The sequence below is a fragment of the Cyrtonyx montezumae genome, unplaced genomic scaffold (genome assembly GCF_038088225.1).
Source record: "Cyrtonyx montezumae isolate F1298 unplaced genomic scaffold, pur_monq_1.0 scaffold_7, whole genome shotgun sequence".
Lineage (NCBI taxonomy): Eukaryota > Metazoa > Chordata > Aves > Galliformes > Odontophoridae > Cyrtonyx > Cyrtonyx montezumae.
Window position 1 is genome coordinate 3,140,805 of NW_027072078.1, and position 23,938 is coordinate 3,164,742.

At 42.7% G+C, this 23,938-nt stretch overlaps 1 protein-coding gene across 1 annotated transcript in view; it reads left to right on the forward strand.

Annotated features, from left to right (window-relative positions):
* Nucleotides 1–23,938, forward strand: part of ABCA12 (ATP binding cassette subfamily A member 12) — a 72,314-nt gene that overhangs the window by 20,613 nt on the left and 27,763 nt on the right. Inside the window, exons 8-25 of the mRNA XM_065751381.1 lie at nt 2,102–2,214; nt 3,248–3,341; nt 3,467–7,570; nt 8,152–8,267; nt 8,946–9,052; nt 10,031–10,284; nt 10,408–10,520; nt 10,928–11,052; nt 11,774–11,947; nt 12,858–13,022; nt 13,875–14,076; nt 14,629–14,768; nt 15,320–15,439; nt 16,560–16,650; nt 17,962–18,141; nt 19,172–19,478; nt 21,864–21,978; nt 22,963–23,292. Coding sequence (XP_065607453.1) covers nt 2,102–2,214; nt 3,248–3,341; nt 3,467–7,570; nt 8,152–8,267; nt 8,946–9,052; nt 10,031–10,284; nt 10,408–10,520; nt 10,928–11,052; nt 11,774–11,947; nt 12,858–13,022; nt 13,875–14,076; nt 14,629–14,768; nt 15,320–15,439; nt 16,560–16,650; nt 17,962–18,141; nt 19,172–19,478; nt 21,864–21,978; nt 22,963–23,292 — 6,850 coding nt within the window. The remainder of the gene's footprint in view (nt 1–2,101; nt 2,215–3,247; nt 3,342–3,466; nt 7,571–8,151; nt 8,268–8,945; nt 9,053–10,030; nt 10,285–10,407; nt 10,521–10,927; nt 11,053–11,773; nt 11,948–12,857; nt 13,023–13,874; nt 14,077–14,628; nt 14,769–15,319; nt 15,440–16,559; nt 16,651–17,961; nt 18,142–19,171; nt 19,479–21,863; nt 21,979–22,962; nt 23,293–23,938) is intronic.

Sequence of the window (23,938 nt, forward strand, 5' to 3'; positions counted from 1 at the left end):
TATCCTTCAAAATGAGTCCCAAGGAAGCAGAGAAGGGAGGGAGCCTGGTTCTTCTCATACAGGGCTTTGAATGCATTTGACTTTAGGAAAGTACCAGTTATATTCTTGCTCAATAGTTATATGAGAAAACAGAGCAGGCTTAACTGCATTAACTAACTGTGCTGAAATATTCAATGCTGTCTGTAGGCCGGACTTTAAAAACCTCATCTAAAATGGGCTTAGCCTTGGGATGCCTTTCCTGGCCTAGTTGGGCTGAACTCTCACTTTTCTGTAGTAGTCTTGAGTGACCCCAGAGACTGGGGGAGTCTGTACCAAATTATCCATCTGTTGACTGTGTGACTGCATTTGGTAGAAATTATTCTGAATTTTGCTTTTGTTACGACAGATGGAGAAATGTAAGCAACAAAAACTCTTCAGACATTTTAGTTTTCTTATACATATGAGCAGTTGGGCAAAGATGTCAAAAGAGGTTATAGAAACTTCATCGCTCTGATCAGGCTTAGAGGAGCTCACTTTTCATCACTAGCATCTTGCCAAGGCATTTAAAAACCTTTATGTCTAGTATCCAGGTAATTTGCCTTACTGCATCATGAGAACTATTTGTAAGCTATAATGACCTTATCCTTGAAGGAGTCCGTTGCAGTGTGGTGAGCATTTTAATGTTATTCACTTCTGTTTTGTCCATGCTGCTGTTTCAGTTGCAAGATTATTGTATTTGTTCACACTTATGTGCTTGCAGTATCAAGCTTGAGAAACCAGCAGTTTGAGTGCCTGGGAGGAATTAATATTTACTATGCTGCTCTGCTTTGCTTCGTGACTGCAGAGTTGGGCAAAGTTTTCAGAGGCACAACAGAGAGGCACAGAGAATTTCACCACCAGGACTGCAGTGCTTTTATGCCTAGCATGGGGCAGTGTAAATGCAAGAGTAAAGAGTTACTGCAAATGGATTGTGCAAATGGTATTTTTAATGATGCTTACAAAAGAGCACCTCAGCTGGCCTGGCCGTGTCTTTTCTCAGGCAGTTCTGACCTCCTGAAGACGTGCTGTGAAGGGAATTTTCTGTAGTAAAAAAAATAATAATCAAGATGATGTGGAAATGTGGAAGACAAGAAACTGTGCTCAACTAAAGGTGTCATTTATAACAGCAGCTTCTTCCACCTCAGACAGGTGCTAACAAGCACCTCTGCAAACTGGGAACTGTGAGCTCGAAGTCCACAAAACCTTCATGGAGGCATTATGTTAAATGAGAAGAAATGAGATCCTTGGTGCTCTGTTCTCACTAGCAGTCTGTTCCCACAAACCACTCTGTGTATTCATGCCACTAGCATCAGCTCAGCTAGGTGTTGTGTGCATCACCAGCAGAACTTCAGGCAGGCAAGGGATTGTGCATTCCATGGTGGCCTTACCTAGAGTGAAGAACCACTCTTTGTATTGGAGGAAAGGGGACTAATAATCACCCTGAAGTTTTCAGTAACCTTCACACCCTGTGCAGGCAAGCTTTTAAATACCTTCCTCTGTGATACAGTGTGCCTGATTGTCAGCTTTTCTCTCCGAAGACTGAAAAAAAATATATAATCCTTACTTTCCTGAAAGCCTGGTTATTGCAGTATAAAAGAGGAAAGAAGGAAAATTGAAATGGTAGAAGTTATGTACTTGTGATTGCTTCTTCCACCTGCAAATACTATCTCCAAGGAGCCTGTTCTTCCAGGAGCTTTGTCTGCTCTGCCTCTTGCTTTCTCTTAGGAGGAGATTCACCCACAGCAGTGAATCACAGGGGTGGTGTAACACCTGTGTTCTGAGCCCTATTAGGAGAATTGAAGTGGTCTGTAGATTTTGCATAATCCTTTGAATAAATGCTTTCAATGAATGCAATACTCACATTTCTGCCAATATTCCACCATGGCTTTCCCTTCCAAGCCCTTTTTCTTTGTATTTTGTGCATGATCAAGCTACTGAAAAGTAGGAGCGTTGTCTTTTCAATCAGAAGTTTTAGGAATGATAGGCTTTACTTCAGCTGTTTCCTATTTGAACACTTGCTTTATTTCTTCTCATAAACCTGCAACCACTATTTATTTTCCTTGTGCTTTTTTTTTCCCTTTAGTGTTGTGCTGGCAGCTCAGAATGTCTCTGCATCGCTTGTTGCCGATGATAGATTCAAAACTGTTAGAAATGGAGTTACAGATCCCCCACATTCCCTGGATTGCTTGGAGCAAGGTAAGACTCCTCCACATAGTCATATCTCTACTGAAAACCTGTGGTGCCCAGGATAAGCAAACTGCAGGCTAATAAGTAACCATACCAACTGCATGCTGTTCAAGTTTCAGCATAATGAATTCTCCTTTCAACTTTTTACAAATGTGAATAAAGTGCCTCATTTTGACTGGAAAAGTTTAAAGAAAAAAAAGAAGTAAAATAGAAAAAAACTTGGTTTTGTTAAGAGGTAATGAATTAACATGAGTTGCATGAGTTGCAGTCTCAGGAGAAGTGGTGAGCAGTAATTTTTACCTTAAGTTTTTTTTTGTCAGTACCTGACTGTAGTTGTAAACTCTGTCAAACTTGTGGCTATACCAGGGTAGGGATTGAGACTGGACTTGTAGAAGTCATGAGTAGCCGTTCCTCTACTCCATTCCCTTTCAGTTTACTGAAAGAGGCAGAGACATCCACCTCTTGACTGAGATAATATGAGTGGGCAAGGGAAAGGAACAACGTGTAGTTGCTGCCAGGGACAGGTTGTAAATGCCATCCATTCTCTTCTTGTTGGTTGGCTGAGGTGGTGGTACTTGGGGTGAATAAGAAAGCAGACTAATGAAGCAAGTAGGGGAAGACATGGAGATGTGGAGGGTGAGAGGCCTGGACTGTATATGGATATTAAGATGAGTCTGAATAACTCTGGCAGACGTAGATGATAAGGTCAAAACTCAGGTGCAGGTAGTAAAAAATCTGGAGAGAAATCCAGTAATAGGCCTTGTACTGTATTAGTGATAGGAAGGGGGTCCTAAATCAGGACGTAGGAGATCTCTGCACTCAAATTATAAGGCCATTGAACTGTTTCTCAGATAGAAAATCATTTCTACAGTGGCAGATGGTATCCTGACTTTCCACCCTGAAGGAGCAATTCTATCTAGGATCTTGATCATGTTGTAGGAGCCTAACAGCATACGTGCGTATTTCATGAGGCAGATTTGCCAAGAAGCTCTACTCAGTTTCCCAGACTAATATGAATATCATCTGTATCTGTTTGTTGTAGATAAAGAGAAAAGTTTGGTGATCAGATATATTTGTAATCACTTTAACTGGAAAGATAAGTGGACTTTAGGATCACAGTTGGAAGAAGTTCTGAGGTAAGGCATTGACTAAAGGGATATTTAACAGTGTAACTCAAATCTATGTTCTTTGCTCTAAATCACTTCACATTTCCACTTGCATTGATTTCATATTCACTAAAATGCTCTTTTTTCCCCTCCAGAAAAATAAAGTTACCAGAGATTGGTGGAAAAGTCTCCAAGAGGTCCATTAATTCCGATGATTTAGAAGCCATACAAAAGTCTCTACGTCGTTTAAAAGGCTTTGAGAAAAAAATGAATAGAAGTGAATTAAAAAGCTTAAATCTATTCAGAAATTTCAGGAATGAAACATTACAGAAATTGTATGCAATTCTTGAACTGGGAATGAATCCACATCACAATTATAAATTAAAGGAAGCATATAATAAGGAAGTAATTGATGAAATCTATAACTTCACATCACAGCAATTATGGAGCGATGTTCACGGGACTTCCATTTTCAATATAATGACACAGTGGAAGGAAATTCAGAGTGCTTTAAAATTAGCTACAATGATTTGGAATCCAGATTTGTTAAATAATTCTAATTCTAGTACAGCACAAACTGAGAACGCTCTCAAAATGCTACTCACCACTAGCATGATATCGTTTCTGGAAGACTTCAGAGATCGTTTTGGTGAAATGGAAGAAGTGCCATCTTTGATTTCTGATTATCTTCTTAAACCTGTGTCATACAGAAACCTTCCAGACCAACTCCTAGCTCTCCAAAAGATATTTTTTATAATGACAAATGAAAACATAGGCTATGAGTACCTACTGTTGCCTGTGTTGGAGCTGATGCGGAAAGTTGAGAGCTCCATGGGTGAATCGCGGTGGCGTGAATTTAATAGCTATTGGCGCCTCGGTGAAAAGCTGAGATCAATGAAATGGAGTAATACAGGCATCGTAGCCTATGGGCAGCTTTTAGAGGTATTAAACAGCCATTTTAAAAAGATGGTTAATAATTCAAATAGTCTTCGCAGTGAACAGTTTGGTCAACTGTCTGAATTTTTAACTGCTGTGTTTAAAGAGTTTGATGGGGGAAACTCCAAAGTAGCCAATATCTCACTAGTTACTCAAGCCATACAAAAGACCTTGTATGTATTAAAAGACTTACAACTCAATTATAATATCAGTGAATTAAAATATATAGATCTGTTCTTTAATTTTGACAATAAAACCTTTGAGAGATTTTCTGAACTTCTGAGGACAGGAATGAAAATCCTCCACTATAGAAATGCCAGTGAAGCTTCCACTGAAGAAATTTTTAATTCTGTTTATAACTTAACACGTCTTGTACTGCAGGAGTTTGGTGAGTCTTCCGTACAGCACAGTGCATCACTGAAGGCAAAAATCTGGGAGTTTTTGCATGTAGCCTTGAGCCCTTTCCTTGAGAGTAGAGACAGCAGTTCCAGAACAATCCAGAATTGCTCTGCTCAGGATGTGCTCCACATAACACTTGGGATGCTTTTTGAGAACGTCACTGTACGTGAGTCCTTGGCCACAAGCCCCTGCAAAGACCTCTTTGCCTCCATGGATGTTGAGAGTGGAACCGTGCCCAATGAGACCTTCACAGAACTGTTCCAGCTCGCCATAAGGAACCTGAAACTGTCTCCAGATTTTGCTGCTGTCTACAAGAACAGCAGTGAACGCTTTTCCAAGGAGCTGTCGTGCACCATCCAGTCTCTGCAGTTTTCCCTGCGTTTCCTTTCCAAACTAAAGCTTGTCTCTGAGGTGGAAAACCCTTGGGTGGAGGAGAAGACAAGAGCTCTGACTGCTGTCCTGGAGATGTTGCTGCAGAACAATGCCTCGTGCCCCATCCCAGTCCAGGACATGGGTGGTGTGCTCCTTCCTTTTGTGCTGAATGAGACAGAACTCAGTTCCCTGAATGTCTCTGACAGCTCAGCAGGCTGGCGTAGGGTGCCTGTGTTTTTTCATCTGTTAGCAACTATTTCCACTTGGAACAGCAGTATAAATGAAGTACTAAAGGCTGGTGGAAATGCTTCCCTCAGGTCTGAGTGGGGACATGTTTTGCGTCTGTGGCGTGCCACTGGCAAGGTGCTGACCACCAAATGGAACCTCACAGAAGTGGGTGAATATGTGAAACTCCTGGAAATGGTGAAAAAAGCCCTAATTCTTGTGGATTTGGGGCTTGCTCCTGGAAAAGCATTAGGATATAGAATTTTTGGTAATTCTTCTGAGGCGATGAAATCCTCAAATCTGAACGATTATTATAGTTTATTAAAACACTTCTTCAATTCAACTTCTGCCACAAACGGCACACTGGAATTGGAGAGAATACTTCAAGAAATGAGCCCACTGTATGAGATAGGTGGCGAAGGATTGTTTTACACTAATCCTCAAGGAAAGGTAAATCAAGATATTTTATCTATGGCTGCAGTGATTTGGAATCAGCTCATCTTAAACAGCACTCGTTTTAATGCAGAGAAGACATGGGAGGTTATCAAAATGATTGCACTTCATGCAATTTTGCTTGAAGACATAGAAAATTATCCCAGTACAAGTGAAGAAGTATTGGCATTATTTTCTGACTTCTTGTTGACCCCTATAACTTCTGAAAATTTCACAGAACGGTTCTTCTCCCTTGAGAAGCTTCTTGCTGCTGTGGCAAAGGTGAATAGTAGTGATCATTATCTGCTGATCTCTTCTTTGTCTAAGTTAATGTGGAAGCTTCAGAGTTCCCCTCATCGAAGGCAGTTAAATGAACTTCCTGCTTTCTCCCACATTGGTGAAGTTGTTCAGTCCATGAACTGGGATGGCACAGACAGTCTTACTTTCCAATCACTTCTTGATATACTGCAAAATCAGTTCACTACCATGAAAAATGACTCCAGACTTCCTTTCAGTAAAGAACTCAAGCAGATAATGACCTTTATTTCCTCCATGTTCGACCTGTATGATGAAGATGACTCCAGGGGAACCATGTACTCACAAGCCATACAAAGGAGCATCTCTATGTTAAAAGATATGCTGAAAGGTTACAATATCAGTGACCTTGGGACTGTTAACCTATCACTGGATTCTTACAGCAACTATACCCAAAGACTGTTTGAAACATGGAGAGCAGGAACAAAAGTCCTTCATGACACAAACTTAAATAAAACACTTGAAGAAAAAATAGATATTGTCTATAATTTCTTCCGTCCTTTGCTGCAAAAGGAGTTCAGTGAGTCTTCCTTACCACACAGTGCTTCACTAGAGGCTAAAGCAGTGGATCTCATGTTCTTAGCCTTGAGCCCTTTCCTTGAGAGTAGAGACAGCAGTTCCAGAACAATCCAGAATTGCTCTGCTCAGGATGTGCTCCACATAACACTTGGGATGCTTTTTGAGAACGTCACTGTACGTGAGTCCTTAGCCACAAGCCCCTGCAAAGACCTCTTTGCCTCCATGGATGTTGAGAGTGGAACCGTGCCCAATGAGACCTTCACAGAACTGTTCCAGCTCGCCATAAGGAACCTGAAACTGTCTCCAGATTTTGCTGCTGTCTACAAGAACAGCAGTGAACGCTTTTCCAAGGAGCTGTCGTGCACCATCCAGTCTCTGCAGTTTTCCCTGCGTTTCCTTTCCAAACTAAAGCTTGTCTCTGAGGTGGAAAATCCTTGGGTAGAGGAGAAGACAAGAGCTCTGACTGCTGTCCTGGAGATGCTGCTGCAGAGCAATGCCTCGTGCCCCATCCCAGTCCAGGACATGGGTGGTGTGCTCCTTCCTTTTGTGCTGAATGAGACAGAACTCAGTTCCCTGAATGTCTCTGACAGCTCAATAGGCTGGAATAACCTGTCCATGCTCTTCAGCATGGCTCCTAGTGAGCTTCGCGTGGATGACATACTGCAGAGATTCCAAGATTCATACAGCCTCAGCAAACTGAGCTCTTTCTCAAGCATGTGGGATGTGGTTGACAGATCACTGAACGGTGAAAGGAATCTAGCTGAAGTGGCTGCCTTTGCAATGTTACTGGAAGCGGTAGCAAATGACCTTACCAACAACACATCAGCTCTAGACATCATAGAAGCTGGTCAGTATGTTCTTAAGTTGCTGAACATCTCTGATCTGCTAAATGAGTTCGGTACAAGTTCCAGCTCAGCTTCTCTCTCCAATGAAACTGTTTTGGATGCTGTGTTCGACATAGTCGCTCATCACTTCGTTGACATGGCAGAAACCCTGTACAGCAAGACCCTCCCTTGGACTCAAAGTGACCAGACCCTGTCACCCACCACTCTGGTCACACGGTGAGTCTGGATTTTGGATGCTGTATTTTTATTTGCTGTGAGTAGCAGCTGTCATTTACTTCCAGCATTACGAGAAGATTAATCTCTTCCATTGGAGCAATTTTGGTCTGAAATCACCATAATTCAGAACACCAGAGGCAATGTAGATTAAATCAAAGTCAATAAATCTGTCTGAGCTATACAGCTGAAAGTGGAAGTAGAATCCTGTAGGAGGATTGCTTGCCACCAGTGGTAAACTTTTTGGAATCCCTTCTTTGTGGTTTGACTCTTTAATTTTTCTTTCTCAGCCTCCTGTAAGCATGCCTTTCCTATTGCATCCACAGTGAACCTTTCAAGCATGTTTTCTTTTACTTACTGTTTGAGAGTGAATGACAGCTTTGGGATATAATGGCAAAAATAATGGATGAAATAAAACTGGGTGGGTACCCACTTAGGAAATGTCATGAGAGATGCATGGCTTCATCTGGGATGCTTATTTACAGCTGCCAAGGAGCAGCATCTGCGCAGCTGACAGGTTGCTCACTAATATACCTTGCTTCTGAAGGAGAAGCTGATTTAAATTCCTACCTTATTTTTTTCAGGTTTCTGTTTTTAGAATTTGAAAGCACCATCTTACAAGTGACAGCAAATAACAGCTATAACCCTTACCTGATGTGTTTAATAAATGCCACTGAAGTTGAAGACAGCGAATTGGCAGGTAATCATGATTTCATTAATGTTGTGGGACCTCAGCTGCAATATGTTTGTGCCTGACTTTTCAAAGGGTTCTGTGTAATGGTGGGAAGGAATAGTGCTACATGTTTTCATCTGCTGGCAATTAACTGCAGCTGCGAGACTTTGGGAAGCCAGACTCCTCTTTGTTTGAGTTCTGTCACGTTGGGGATGTGTTTTCCATCCAGCTATATACCAAAGGCACGTGTGCTGTTCTCTATGTGATGACAGGTTGCTGACACTCAGATAACGAATCCTTGCGAATAGAAACCTATTTTCCCTTCCAAGCTTTATGTACCCTTAAGATGACAGCAGTTATTTTGAGAGCTAACACGATATTTCAAATAGATATTCATGATATATGCTTATTGCAAAACCTCAGAGGTTTATCTGCTGACAGAATAGAGATACCAAGCGTGCTCTGAAGCTCACTGTTGGAAGTCCTGTTTATAGTGTGGAGTGGGTTTCCCGAGCTCAGACTGGATCAGCAGGTTACAATCCAGATCTTGGACTGTGATTTCAGAGGTCCTGAGCCAACTGAGTGTTGTAGAAGTTAACAATGCTCGGTAGGCGTTGGTGTAAAAGTGCCAATATCCCCATCTATGAAGTTTCTGCAAGTCTGGTGTTTTTGCTTCAAGTAACTTTTGTTTTCATCCTCCCACAGAAAACATCATGCTGCTCTTGAAGCAAACTCATCTGAAAAAGAACTATCTTATGCAAAACAATACCTCTGAGAAACATTCATCCATACCAGAACTCCTGAAGCTAAAAGTGAGTCTGCTTGAAATGCTGACTTGAAGGACATCCTGCAGTGATACATGAATGTGCAATGGAAATTTTGGAAAACAGCATATGGAAAAAAGTGTATTCATAGAACAGCTGATAAAAACTAGGAAGGAGAATGTCTTCTGCCTGTATTTAAAGGTCATCACTGTCCTGGGCTGACAAACTTCTTCACAAACACCTTTATACAGTGTGTACCCAGTTTTCTGAGAGGGTAGATGGATTTTGCCTTACAACACCACAGTACTTTCTGAGATCAAGCACCTAAGCAATATTTATTCATGAGTTTCCCTAGACTGCTTTGAATTTAGCAATACCTCACCTGAATAAAATGCTTCTTGCACCATGCATACGTGCTTGAGCATGTATGCACTTTATTCTGTTTCTCTCAAGAAGAGAAATAGGCAAAATATGTATTAAAAACCCTCTTTTTAGAAAAGATAAGTTTGCCATGCTGTTACTGCTTCTTAAATCTATAGAAGCAATATTATGAGCCTCCCTGTAACATGTACTCAGGCATACAACAGATGGCAGTTCTTGCTATGACTGATAATATAAAGAGACATCAGAAAGGAGAGAAACCCATGGTAGAAGACTAGACAAAGGATTGTAATTTCCACATCAAGATGACAGAAGCTCAAGTCTGTTTTCATATGGTGTCGTAGGGATGACCAACTGGTATCCAAATAGCTAAACCTATTACAGAATGCAGATTTATTTCATCTCTGGAAAGATACATTACTCAAAAGCTGAGCCCAGATAGGGTTTTGCTGTGTATGTATGTTGGGCTGAGGAAATTCATTGTGAATTGTTCTATTTGAGACCTTTCGGATTAACTAAAAATATCATTAAAAACTCCTAATAATCCTAAAGAAAAATGCAAAGGAACAGCTAGACACTTTAAAACTGCTACATTCTGTCCTCTCACTCGTGCATTTATCTTCCTTTTCAAAATTTTCTTTGAAGATCTCTCTCCTCCGGAATCTGACGATGCTTCTTTGTGACTACGAGAGCTTGAAGTCAGTGCAGCGTGTTTGCCATCTCCCTGACGTTAGCTTTGGAGAGCTGTGTGAGCAGAGTCGATCTCAGGAACAGCTTCTCCGTGCTGTTGAGTTGAGCAGTCAAGTTGTGACCAACGTACTGAACAGCAGAAGGGTCTCTGAGGAGCTTTGGGATGTTCTCATGGGGGATGCCACAGATGTCCAGGCACAAATGAAGTGGTGAGGCTCTTCCTCTGAGTTAGGCTGCTATAGTACTCTTTTGATGAAATTATACAGTGGCTTCTTATCTTCTCATGTGCCCAGATTTGTAGCTTGTTTTGTTGTTTTTTTTCTCCAATATAGGTTTCAAGAAAATGTACCAGAAATTGCTTTCTTTCAAGAGATTCCTCAGTATATGTCAGCTTTGAATTCCGTGTTGAACATCACAGAAAATTTAACAGATTCCAGTGTTCCAGGTAGTTTTCTGCATTTTCTTTACAGTGTTCCTTTGTGTACACCATCACTGGCACCATTACTCCTACTGGAAATCTCAAGACTTGTTTAGCTGCCAGTAAGTGATATTAATGAAGTAACCAAACACCATGTCCCGTGGCGTTGGGAACCTTTGCCTAGGGTAAAGTGCTAGACCAACCTTGTACTGAAAGTCCCATATTTGGACAAACTTTGCTTTCCTTAAACCTGCCATCTTTACCTCACAGTGGACGCTTTTACAAGTTTTTTTGTTGTTTTCTTTTTGTTTCAATCAGCAGTGATATGCAACACTTCCATCTTTCACCAAAAGTAAAGTCCTCTCTGTGCCTTTGAGGTTGCTGTGTGTCTGGAGGGAGCTGTTGTATCAATTTCTGTTTGATTTCATTCACAGAAAAGTTAAGAGATTTGTTTAAAAACGTGGACCAGCTCAAATTGGATCTCAAAAACACAACAGGGATATCCACAGCCAGTATTGATGCTCTTCTGGAAGCGTCTCTCCCAGAAAACAGCAGTCATGTAAGTTTGTTGTCGTTGTCGTGAGAGATCCTGTTGACAGCACTGGGAGAAGTCAGCAGTCCCGCAGGGACAGACAAGCATAGCATGTTGGAAGTCAAAATAGCCATCAGAAATGCAGTCACTGGTCATAGCACAAGAGCCACATGGTCTCTTTGGCTGTCACCAGTAGCTGGTAAGCTGCCACTGCGTGGACTGCATGATGCATGATTGCTGCAGTCCGTAGCAAGGGCTCGGGTCCCTGTAACAGGCTAATGAGGACCTAGCAGGGTTCTTGTTGGGGCTCTCAGTGCTGAAAAGTTGCTGTCCAGATGGAAAAGCACAGTACTAACCAGGATTCATGAAATTAGTCAGGAGTCCAAAAACAGCCTCCTGTAATGAGAGCTGAGCTTGCCTTCCTCGGCCTCCCATGCAAACAGAGCTCCAGATGCTTTCCCTCTTCCCTGCCATCTTGTCTGGACTGAACCCTGAAGAGAGTGCTCTTTTCCAGATTTCACATGCATCAGTCAATAAAAACCACACAAGCTTTTGCTACCATGCAAGCTGAGCAGTAAAACACAAGCCCTAGGATTTATCCCTTGGAGTAGGAGTAGGCATTTTCTGGGTTTTCAGTTCTGAAATATGACAGTGTGGAAGGAACAACAGCTAGGCAAGATTAAATAATGTATACTGGAGCAAGTAGTCCAGCCCTTAACAAATCATTTCTTCCTTTATGCATACACAGTTGATTTCTCAGATCCTCCAGCTGGAGTACTGTAGCAGCCATCCTTCTGACCCACATCTGCAAACAGTAGCAGCAGAGTTCTGCAATCTCTCCCTTTCAGAGAGGACTCGTGAGACGTACATCCTTGGGGTCACCCTGTTGCGACACTTAGACATTTACAATTTCTTATACAAGGTTAGTATTGGATTTGAAGAGTGCTTTCTATGGTCTTTGCTACATGTGGTGGCTGAAAGGATTGCAGTGGCCACAAGCAATGCTGATTCACACAAGCCAAAGATCAGGCTCTGCTCATGCAGTAATTTTTGTTGCATATCCATGCTGCGACAGCGTGGTTAGAAATGAAGATCCCAGATGGTGTGAACCAGCAAACCTAATTTAAAGGAACTGGACTTACTGTAAATGCTTCCTGATCTGCTTGTATCATTTGTGTGCCATCACAACCTATTGGACATTCCCAGCTGAGTTCAGGCTTTCCAAAATAAGGCACTGGGCTAATTATTTTCATCTCTTCAAAAGGGAATCCTTCAAAAATGTCCCATAAAACACACTTTCCCTATGTAGTTGTCACTGCCAAATTATTAAACGACTCAAATACCCCATGCATGCAAGTACATAAACAGCAAGTGAATACACTGTTCAGTGAGAACTATGTATTGAATACCCATTTTAAAATGCTACAGAGGTGATCCTGGGGAGGTGGGGAGTTATTAAATGAGAATGCCAATCAATTTGGCTCGGGTCTGAAGTCACTTGTAGTGTTTGACATCTATGTTGTGCAAAATACTACCTCTTGGAGACTTGGCTATCCCAATCAGTACCCAACACATGTTTCCCAACTGCAGTTGTTTGGGAACTTGTGCCATTTAGGGTGTAGTGTGCATGGGAGAGGGTTGTAAAAGCACGTGGGGGTTTAGGAATACTAATCCCATATATTTCCCATGGGACATCCACTCCCTAAGCCTCCTGACAGTTTGGAACATCCCTCAGTTTCCATCTTGGAATTAGCAGAAGATCATGGGTGTGTGCCTGGCTGCAGACACGCATTCGTGCTCATCATAACTGAGTTCCTTCCTGACTCTTGCAGATGTTATTCCCTAAGGAAATTCAGAAACCTGTGGACAAGATATTGAGCCTCCTGACAAAAATGAAATACTTCCGACACCAGGTGGAGTCCCATGTTGACCCATTGCTACAAGCCATTCATTCACTGAAGGAGCTCCGACAGTCTAGAAGGACACTGCTGGGTAAGGTACGTGTAGTCTGCGTTTGCTTTGGAGGTAAAATGCCATTGCAGCAGTTCCCACTGGAATTTCTGACCTTAGAAGCTGAAGGTGCACTAAACCATGGATTACTGCTTCCTCTTCTAAAGCAGAGAAGTCCTGTGACTAACCTCTACTAAACTCTCATGTTGTCTTAATGGGGGTGCCTTGATTTGGTGCAGTGGGACAGCTATGTATTCAGTATGGTTGGAGGATGGGATGCTAGGAACAGAACTACAGGGAGTGAAGGGGGACAGAGCACTGGAGCAAGATGCCCAGACAAGCTACGGTCTCCTCTGAAGATACTCAAAACCCACCTGGATGCTTTCCTATGCAACCTACTCTAGGGAACCTGCTTTATCACTGGGGTTAGACTAGATGATTTACAGATGCTCTAGAAGAAGTTGGATTGTGAAAACAGTTGGAGAATTGCCTGCTGCAGATCATCCAAAACCAGTTAAGTCAACAGGAAAAAGTTGCTCCAGCTTTGGTGTACATCACGCCATGTCTGGAGCCCCAAGTCTGCCCAAAGCAGCCAGTACAAACCCTGCTGCAACAGCTGCAGTACCTTCAGGCTTCACTAACATCACCCACCATTGGATCCTATCCCACTCTGATCCATAGTCTTGTGCACACACCTCTGGTCAGCCTTGTTGCGTGTGTTACGGGCAGTTCCCACATTGGCCCCCGTATGCTGAAATGATTTTTCAACCTCCAACATAGCAGAGGTTAGCCATGTGTTTAATCCTTGCCTTCTGTGACCTGTTTTTCCTCTTCAGAGCAGGATGTTTGTAGCATACATGATATATCTGTGAGCTGTTTTCTTTTCCCCTCTTCTGCAGGCTCTACTTAAACCAAACAACTTTAGGATAACACATGGCACGTTTAAATCCATGTCAAAAGTTCTCTGCAACCAGGAGATCACACCCCTGTTTTTTGAGGCCCTGCTTCCTGATTTTGGAGACCCTATAAGAAACAGTTCTTCTGTGGAGGATGTTCACGTCCAAAAGATGATGAGGAAATATGGGATTCCTCATGATTCCAGTAAGTCTGGCTTTTTCATATGTCAAATACGTTTCAAAGCTGAACTCTCACATTTCCAAAGAGGCCCATCACTGATCTTGATGTTTCTCCAGAGGGCTTATGGTTTATGCTGGTTGAAGATCTGCCTTGCCCTAATTACTGGTGGCTTATTTTTATAAGTGTTGAAAGGCAAACAGCCTGCACAGCCCAGCAGTGTTTGATGCTGCAGCACTTCCCATTTGTTGATGGTATGGTTCTAGGACTTGACAGGTCACTGTTTTTTCTTGATATGTAGTTTTCCCGGCTGTGCTGACATTATTAGCTCCTCTGGGTTCACAAAACTCCATTTAACCTTCAAGCAGAGAATCCTGGCTCAAACAATGAGACTTTTGTTGTCTTGAGTTCAGCAGCAGGAGAGTTTGAGGGTGGATTGCTTTTGTCAAGGCACATTATATCAGTCAGCGAAGAGAGGCCTGAAGACATTTGCTGGGCACAGCAACAAATTGGGCCAAGCTTTCTGGTGTCTGGTCTACTTGTGCTCTGTACAGTTTATTTGTTTTTCTCCCCTTGCAGCACCATTTTGTTTATCTTTCTACCTGGATCTGGTCAAGACCCCAACTGGAGCTTTAATTTGGTCTTTTTTAAAACCAATGGTATTTGGGAAGATCCTTTATACACCAGATACACCAGTAACTCGAGCCATCATGGGAAAGGTATGGCCCTCCTTATGCTACATGAAGATATGCCTTCTCAAAGGGATCTTAGTTTGTGTCTCACACAGGCTGGTTTATTTCAGAAGCAGAAGTCTATTTTCTGACTGTTGGGAATATTAGTCAGCTTTTTTTTGTAGCTCCATTGCTGATTGTATGAGTCATCCTTTATCTTTAAATGATTGTTACCTCAAAAAGTCTTGCTGTTCTAATATTTATAGTACAGGCTTTTTTTTTAAGGGTTTTAGTTTATTAGTAGGGTTTTACCTCCATATTTTCAACCAGTTAACAGAGGTGTCTCCCAGAATTAACACTCACCACTAGTGACAAACAGGCCAGGGATGGAAGGAAAGCTGATATCCAAGGCGTGCTCCAGATGTCATGTATGAAACCACATCAAGTACTTATTTAAAGAGGCCAGGCAGCGATAGAGTGCTAAGAACCATAAAGAAACCAAATCTAATCTCAGCTGTTAAATTTAATTACTTTTTTAAAGCTTGCATGTAATTAATTAATAAATTGAGCATTGTATGTTGTTGTGGACTTTTTTATAGTCTAATGCCACCTTGAAGCAGATGGCTGATCTAGCCCTGAAGTCACAGGAATGGCTGGATAAGTCTCCTGCCATCATGAATTCACTGACTAAGTTAAACCAGACGGTTCCAATGATCAAGGTAGGAGGTCTCACCCTGTCTATCCTGTCTCACTTGCAGGAGGGAGGGTTGGTCCTTTCAGTGGGGGAAAAAACAATTAAAAAATCAAGTTGGAGTAATGTCAGGGAAACCTGAGCTCATTCTGCCCTGAGCTTCAGCCTGCCTGCTTCCGTCACAGAAATACTCCTGCTGCACCTTTCCATGTAAATCCCTTTTCTGAAATGATATGTCTATAATATGCTCTCTGACAGTGGCCTTGCTGAGGGCTGCTGGAGGGCTAAGATGAGTGGGGAATGCTCTTCAGTTTGTAAATTAACTTTCTGCTTGATGGAGTGATCCAGCCAGCCAAGACCGGGCAAGAAATGACTTTTTCAGAAAATGAAACAGTATCTATAATGAGCGTGTAGCTCTGGGTGCACACATAAGAGCTGGGAGATGTCTTTGTACCTCAGTGAATGTAAATAAAATTTCTTTTTCCCCTCCTAAAGAGCCTAGCCTTGGTTGGATGCAGAAAGCAGCAGGCTGTAATGCTTTACATACATGCATCATGTTTGCCACGGTACAAATTGTCACCTTTTCTGAGAAACTAGGAAAATGAGATCTCTGAAACTCTCAAGCATTCAAGAATAATTTCAGCGGCTGGAATTCATTGTAATTTCCATGGCACAGAGAGAAAATCCAGGGCAGAAAATGCAAAAGTGAAATGAAATATTCTCTGCTGACTGCACTCGGAGGTGGAATAATGAAATATTCAACCAAATGAAAAACTGACAGACAAATTTTGGACCCTACCCATTCTGTGCTGGCTGGGTTCACAGGATTTAAAACACACGAGTGAAATTTACTGTGCTTTTAGTCCTCGTGTTAAAGAGTATGCATGGTTTTTTCCATGGGAATCTAATGCCTGGTGGAGAGTCACGGGGCATCTTCTGTTGATCCCAACAAACAGTAGCTTTCTTATTTTCATTGCTAACACTTCCCTGTCTCAAAAGACCAAGTGAAGAATGGAAGATCAAGAAAGGAACAGGAAAGGGTTGTACAAATGCTACTTGGGGGCAGCTGGTCTGTTGTATTTTAGCAGTGCACCAAATAAGCTTATGGGATTTGTGGTCAAATGCTTTTTCTCTTTGCTTGTTGACAGAACGCCCTACAGAATCCCTTTGTGCAAGTTTTCATCAAGATGATGGTGGATTTGGACGCAGTTGAATTGCTGAGCCAAATAAACAAGCTAGGTGAGTTGTTTCATGTGCACTACCCTCCTGTTTGTGTGGAAGGTCTGGGAGCTCCAGAGTCACCAAACTGTAGTCGTCCTCCAGTCCTGCTCTTCTCTGCCCGGTATTGGAGATGAGACAGACAGTCTTGACTGTGACTCTAAGCTCTTGTGGCTTGTCTGTGGGAAAAGACTCTTAGAAAGCAAAGGGCTTGTGTGAGGAGTGCCTCTCCTGAGTGCCGTATCAACAGTAGGATGGGAATCCCTGCAGCTGATCGTGACCACTGGAGGACACTGTTTAGCCATAATTATCACTTCAAATGAGCTACCTGGGACTCTGATGGGAAATGCGGAGCTCACTTGCATCACATCAGGGTTCCACTTCAAAGTTTTCCAGGGCAGGGAGAGGAAGGGATGAGGCCATGCTGGTGAAGCCAGAGGCATCATTACAAAATATCCCCTGATGGCATTTGCTGTTCTCAGTTGGTCTTGAGTGGTCTTTCAAGTTGAGAGTTGCTGATCTGCACTGCGGGAATCAGTGCTGCCAGCACTGGTGGATGCGTTACCTGCTGCTCATAGCCCCCTTTTAGCTGGTCTCGTTGCCCATACTCACTTTTCAGTGTGTCCCTACATCTCACCATAAACCTGATTTATGCCAGAAAAGCCTAGCGTTAGCTGGGAGTAGTCCTAGTCTGTTAAAGTCTGAACGACATGAACACGCTGTTCGTGATGACCCCTGTGTTACTTTATGAGCAGCATCTCCTATGTGAACTCTCCATAAAATCACCATGCCTGCAGCAGCTGTTCCATATTAGTTATGCTGCATTATGCAGTCACCTTTTAGAACAGCCAGCAAACAGCAGCATCTTTATTAATAAACTTCATTATCAGGTTTAATACACACATCAGCACAACAGACGTAACTTTCCCTTGATATGCTTGGATAATGTCCATTCTCCCCTGAGACAGAGCAGCTCAGCAGACGTGTTGATTGCATCAAAACCCATAAGATGTGGAGTGAATAGTGAGCATCATACACAGGTCTAGAAGCTCAGCAGGTTGGTGGCAACTTCTGATTTGGGATGGCTGTCACATCACGTTGCTGGCATCCTCCCAGAGGCAAACTCATGAGCATATTACAAATGATTAACATAAAAATTGGGTCAACAACTTGCCTTTATTGCACTGCAAAGTGCAGAAATGTGTTTGTTAATGTGTGTGATGTCTTTTCTTTCTGGCTTCGCTGGTAGTAGAAAGAGGAGAATGATTTGATGGATTATTTTCTGTTTGCTACATATACTGATGCTGTTGGACTTGTGTTTTTTTTTTCTAGATGATATTCGGTTGGAATTACAGAACAACACAGACATTGTTGACCAGCTGAACACATTAGCTACCCTTGCTGTAAATGTGTCCTCCTGCGTCTCGTTTAATCGCATTCGAGCAGTCAAAACCTTAGAGGAAATGGAAATGATGGCTAAAGAACTCTTTCTGAAGAATGAACTGTTTGCAAGTATGTGGCAGAGTCTCAAGTCCTGTCAGCTGAAGTTGGCCTGGCACAGAGTACGAGTCCAGCCTCTGAGGCTTGGCTTTCCACCAGTGACTGTTGTGGTCACAGCTCCCACAGCACAGCTATCAATTTTCACCTAGAGATGGGGGAACTGCACTCTCATACTTCCTTATGGCAGTGTTTTGCACTGTGCTGTGTCTGCCTCCTCTTCTCTTGTACCTCTGTTGTCTGTAAAGAAAGCCTTTGGTCATCTGGCATTTTCTCTGGGTTAATTCTCAGTGGAAATAGGTTCCTCTGCCCTCAGGAGATCTTTGTGACAGAGCTGCCTTCTCTCAGGCCTCCGAAGGGAAAAGATGCCTCAGTAAAAAAGAGACAGCTGAATGTATTAGATGATTGTAAAGATCTTGATGTTCCAGTCCTACACTGCAGTGTTATAATGAATCTTTCCAGTCATATCTTTAACGTTTGTGAGGTTGGTTTGCAGCATCAAATCAGACTGCTGGGAAGAGCAGGGAATAAGAATTTATAGTAATTTGAATGGTAGAATGTGTCTTAGTTACTCAAGAGTGCACAGAACTCTGCAGTTAGGATTTACTTCTAAATCTCGTGACCTGTTCTTATACCTCATAATTTAAGTGTAGTATAAACTCTCTCTGTTCTTTGAACTTCAGGTCCTGATGGTATTTGTCTATTCCCATAAAAGAAGTTTTCCTCTATGTTTGTCCTTCATTCTGTTGTATTTACAGCATGCAGTTTCCTAGCAGGAACTTGCAAAGCCTTTATGTTCCCAGACATCTCTCAGCTTTGCAGGAGTTTGTGTGCACAAAAATATGTGTATAGGCTGTGAACCATTTTCAGTGCCACACTCCTGAGGTGAACATTAACAGCCTGCCCAACTGAGCATTATTTGTGCTGCAAAGATAACGGGCTGTAATGTAGACAAGGATTAGAAAAGTGAGGAGTTCCTACGTATCTGTGTGTACTGCTCCAGTTCTGTCAATTCTGAACAAAAACCCTTTCCTTCTTTCCCAAGGTGTCATTTTCAAGCTGCCTTCAGGCTGGAGCAGCTCAGCCCGTGGGGCATTGGCCCTCCCTCCTGTGCTCAACTACACCATCAGAATGAGCAGCAGGATCACACAGACCACCAACAGGATCAGGGAGCGCATCTGGACTGTGGGACCACACAACTCCACCTCACAGAGCCAGATCTACAGCCGGGCGTTCATCTATATCCAGGACAGCATTGAAAGAGCCATTATTCATCTGCAGACTGGCAAGAAGCTAGAGGATATAGCTGTTCAAGTCCAGGCCATGCCTTACCCCTGCTACAATAAGGATATGTAAGTCTGTGGGATTTCCATCTTCCTGTTTTGTGTAAACTCATCTTGTCTGACCAGTGGGGCTTACCATCTGCAGCACTCTCCTTAACACCGTGTTCATATGGGACAGAAATAACAATCTTGTGTTGTGATTTTTTGAGGGTCTGAGTGAAAGGGGGGGAGTTGGACTCTATGATAAGCAGCCTCTGTTCCGTGTGGCAGTATTCTGTTTTCAGTGCTCTGTATGCACCAGAATTACCAGGTTTTCTGGCAGGTAAAATTTGCTGTCCCTCTTTTACAAGGTGGAAATGAGACTGTTTTTGGCAGGACTTGGGTTAAATATGAGCACTGGCATGTTCTGCAGGTGTTTACATGCAGACAGCGCAGCAGAACTTAGAAAGTGTATTTATTGGTCAAAAAGAGCCCCTAGGTTTATGAGCTTTGCTCCTACAGATTGCTATCCAGCTGTTCTGTTTGTTATTCATTCCACTGATTCCAGCTAATGTTCAGTGTATAGTGAATAGTTCAGGTGCCTCTCTCACATATGCTTTAAGAGGGATAACAGTGTGAAATGGTACCATTCATCACCACTGTAATGAGGGAGGACAGAAAAGCTCTTGATGAGCCGTTAGGATTAACAGCCCGTTATACTGAGCAGTACAGCATGAAGTGTGTATGGACCGGAGTGAGTTTCGAATGGTAAAGCAGATCAAAAAGTTTTGGATCATCTTCCTTTCTGCTCATCTTGAGCCAGATCTGCAGCTAATATAAACCATGTTTCTGCCAATTGCAGACAGACAGAAGCCAGTCTCTCACAGCTGAGGACTGGTCCGTCTGGCAAGGCAGTGTTGGTTGGTGCCAGAAAGCTGGCAACATGGTACATCCTCAGAGTTATGACCCTGACCACAGCTGGTGGCCAAGCAGAGTGGAAAACACGTAGGGAAATGATTCTGTGTCCATCAGCAGGCTCTGAGGGATGTTCAGCAAGTAACATTAGTGGGTTGGGCAGTCAGTCCATGATGATATGGAAGTCTTTCTTGCACCAGCAGTACAGAATGGACACAGGAGCATTGCATCTGCTGATCTGGGTGCTGCAACATTATTGAAATCCCGTGTTAGCGTGTCACTTGACAGCTGGAAACTTATCATCTCTCCTTAAGGTGAACGCATGCAAAGTGCCTGCAAGTATGCAAGCAAGAGAGCATTCAAACCAAATGCCAGCTTCCAGCCAGTGTGTGAATTATTGCTGTGAGATAGTTTTGCACAATGATTAACTGGCTGCTGGAGGCACTTGTTACAATTATCTGTTCTTTTGCTTTCTCTTGGGCTGCTGAGAAAATGGCTTGCCTTTGGGTTTCCCTCCCCACCCTGGGTTCACAGGGTCACGAGTTTGCTCAATTATTAAAATACCTGAAGGCTTCCTATTTCGATCCAGTGGAAGTCATCAGAAAAATGGCTGTTATGGATTGTTATTGCATAGTTAGGATCCTGTAGAGAAATGGAGTGAACATAAAAAGCGTAGGGATTCTGGATTTTTAATGGCCTAGAGATCACACACAAAAAAAGCCCCACAACCAAACCAAAAGCAAGCAAAGCAAAGCAAAAAGAGCTCTTCCCCAACAACAGCGGGGAAACCAATACAGCAAAATAACAAAGCAGGAAGAAGTGGTAGACTGAAATGCCTTTTCATTGTGCTATTATATAAATATCATGACCTGGTTTGCATAGATGGAAGACGAATTTCTTGATAGTTCTGCATTTGGGAAACTTTTTGACATTACAAGTCAAAATGGTAATTACAAAAACCAATCATTGGCTTCCTACTGCTGTTGTACATTAAACTTTTCCTAAGAATGATACTGTTGGTTTTGTTTTTCTAAGCCAGCTTTAGAAATAAGGGAGGACAGCATAAGCTCTGTAGATGCAACACAGAATCTGCTACTGCAGAAAAGTTTTCCGTCGCAAAAGGAGAAGTTTGCTTCTGGCCGCTGCTGCATCTTTTCTCAGCTCACAATTGGCACGGGAGGAAGGTTGTAAGGAGGAGCCAAGAATTGTGAAGCCTGTGTTGTAGGCCTGGCTCTGTAATGGTGATCCTCTGGAGCAGTAGGACTGACACTCAGGGGAGACGTGTCGATGTCCAACCTCAGGCACTGGGAAATAGAGTCTGATAACAAGGTGTGGCATTGTATCTATTGCAGGCTGGCTGGCTGCTGTGGTGGTTCACAGAATCACAGGGGTTGGAGGTGCTACTGCTGGTTTCTGCTGCCACCAGCAGCACTCCTTGTTTTGAAATTCAAGCATGTCATTTCCTGTGCCAAAGAACTGTTCTGAAAAACACGTTCTGTACAAAGCGTTAATCCTCAGAACATTTTACATTCAACTAAAGCCTGCATTTGCCTTTTACAGGTTCTTAACCAGCGTGACCTACTCTCTTCCATTTGCTCTGATGGCTGCCTGGGTGCTGTTTATAGCTGACTTTGTTAAAACACTGGTTCAAGAGAAAGATCTGAGGCTTTATGAGGTATGCTGAAACTTTCTGGGGCGTGCAAGATTAGAAACAAGCTTTCCTTATTAGTGGGTAGTAGGTCTCATATGCAGCATGAAATGGAGCAAAACAAACATTAAGGAAAATAATATTGCAAATACCTATTGTTTGACCTGCAGCGTTCCAATTGTGACATTGGTGGGTGATTTCAAAAGCATAGAAATGCAGGGCATTTGCCTTTCAAGTGGTGAGAATATTGCTTTGCTGTTCTGAACGCTGGAAAAATGGGGACTGTACAGAATTACAAGTTTTCAGAAGATTTAAAGCCCCCTGAAAATTGACTTTGAGTCATACCTACTGGGGACAAAGACCTGAAGAGTGACTTACTTCCTATCCTTGGAGTTATTATCCTCAGCATCTCAGAAGGTGCTACATATTACATCAGCATCTCTGAAATGAAGTTCTTCATTCAGGTTGCCTATTGGAAAAGAAATTACATTGAGACATAGGGAATTTATTAAATTAGCTCACGTTTGCAGTGCGAACGCAGTCAGTGGAGATGAACAGCAGAGAACTTTCTGAGAAGCTAAGCTTCAGTAAGCAATAAAGCTCAGGCAGATTTGTTTGTTATCTGGTACCATGGAAACAAACACTGAATCACCGAAGTATTTCCAAGAGTGAGCACCCTATGAACTGCAATGAGATTGGCAATAGGAGTGCCCAGTCGACAGTCCCTGAATATTGTTTTGGGAACCCACTTTCACTGCCTCTGCGATCCAGGGTGTCAGGAATCTTTCAGCTATGTAATCTGCAACAAGGCACCAGCATATCTCATTTCTTTTGGATTCAGCAAGATAAGCTCATGGTTTTGTATGACTTGTGGACTTGATGGGCAGCATGCTGAAGTGTGACAGAGCGTGTTTTGCTTGTGTGCCCTATCCAGATGCTGAAGAAAAATGAAAGATCTCTTAATTAGCAGTTATCATTTGAAATTCCTTTCCTTTTCCTTTCTCTCTGTAGTACATGAAGATGATGGGTGTTAATGCAAGCAGCCATTTCATCGCCTGGTTCATAGAGTGTGCCATCTTCCTCCTCATCACGGTCACCTTCCTCATCGTTGTCCTAAAAGTGGGTGACATCCTTCCCAAAACAAATACAGTGCTCCTGTTCCTGTACCTGATGGACTACAGCTTGTCCATTATAGCCATGAGCTACTTCATCAGTGTTTTCTTCAACAACACCAACATTGCAGCACTGGTGGGCAGTCTCGTGTACATCCTCACTTTCTTCCCCTTCATTGTATTGCTCGTCATTGAAAATCACTTGAGCTTCTCTGTGAAGAGCCTGCTGGTAAGTTCTGCTTCTCAGGAGTGGGGGTTACGTGTGTGGAACCAAAGATCACACTTCAACACACTCCAGCTCTCCTTAAGGCTTGTGTCACAAATATATCCAAGTTTGTAGCCTAAGTTCTTACAGTGGGTGCTGTTACATGCTGCATCACGTAATGGCAGAGCTGGCTGTAGCCTGGTAGGGGGAGACCTGTGTCCCTTCACCAAAAGCAAACCTTGTGGCATTTTAGTGAGTAGCAGCTGTCAGCTGAATCAGAGTAGTGTGAGCTATGTACTTTTTGCTCTCAAATTGCAAGGCAAAAATAGATTACCTGCAACCATGATGAACAGCAAGGCTAGTCAGTAAGGAGTTAAGGTGGCAGGACTGTGAGGGAAGGCTGGCTCTGTTCATTCCTTAGTTGTGTGTACCTCAAATCTATAGCCATGAAAAAAAGAGATTAAGCCCTGTCCCTTAGCAAGGGTAGGAATAGGTAGGTATTAAGTACCAGAAGTCAGATTTGTTTTCTTTGAGTTCACCAAATCTGGGAAAGGATGCCTTTTAAGTCAAGTGGTAAACCCGTTAGCCATGTCTGGTAATTTTATATCACAACTTTATTTCAAAAGCCCTAGACTGAAGCCTTTCATGAGGGATAAAGTTGGGTACTGGG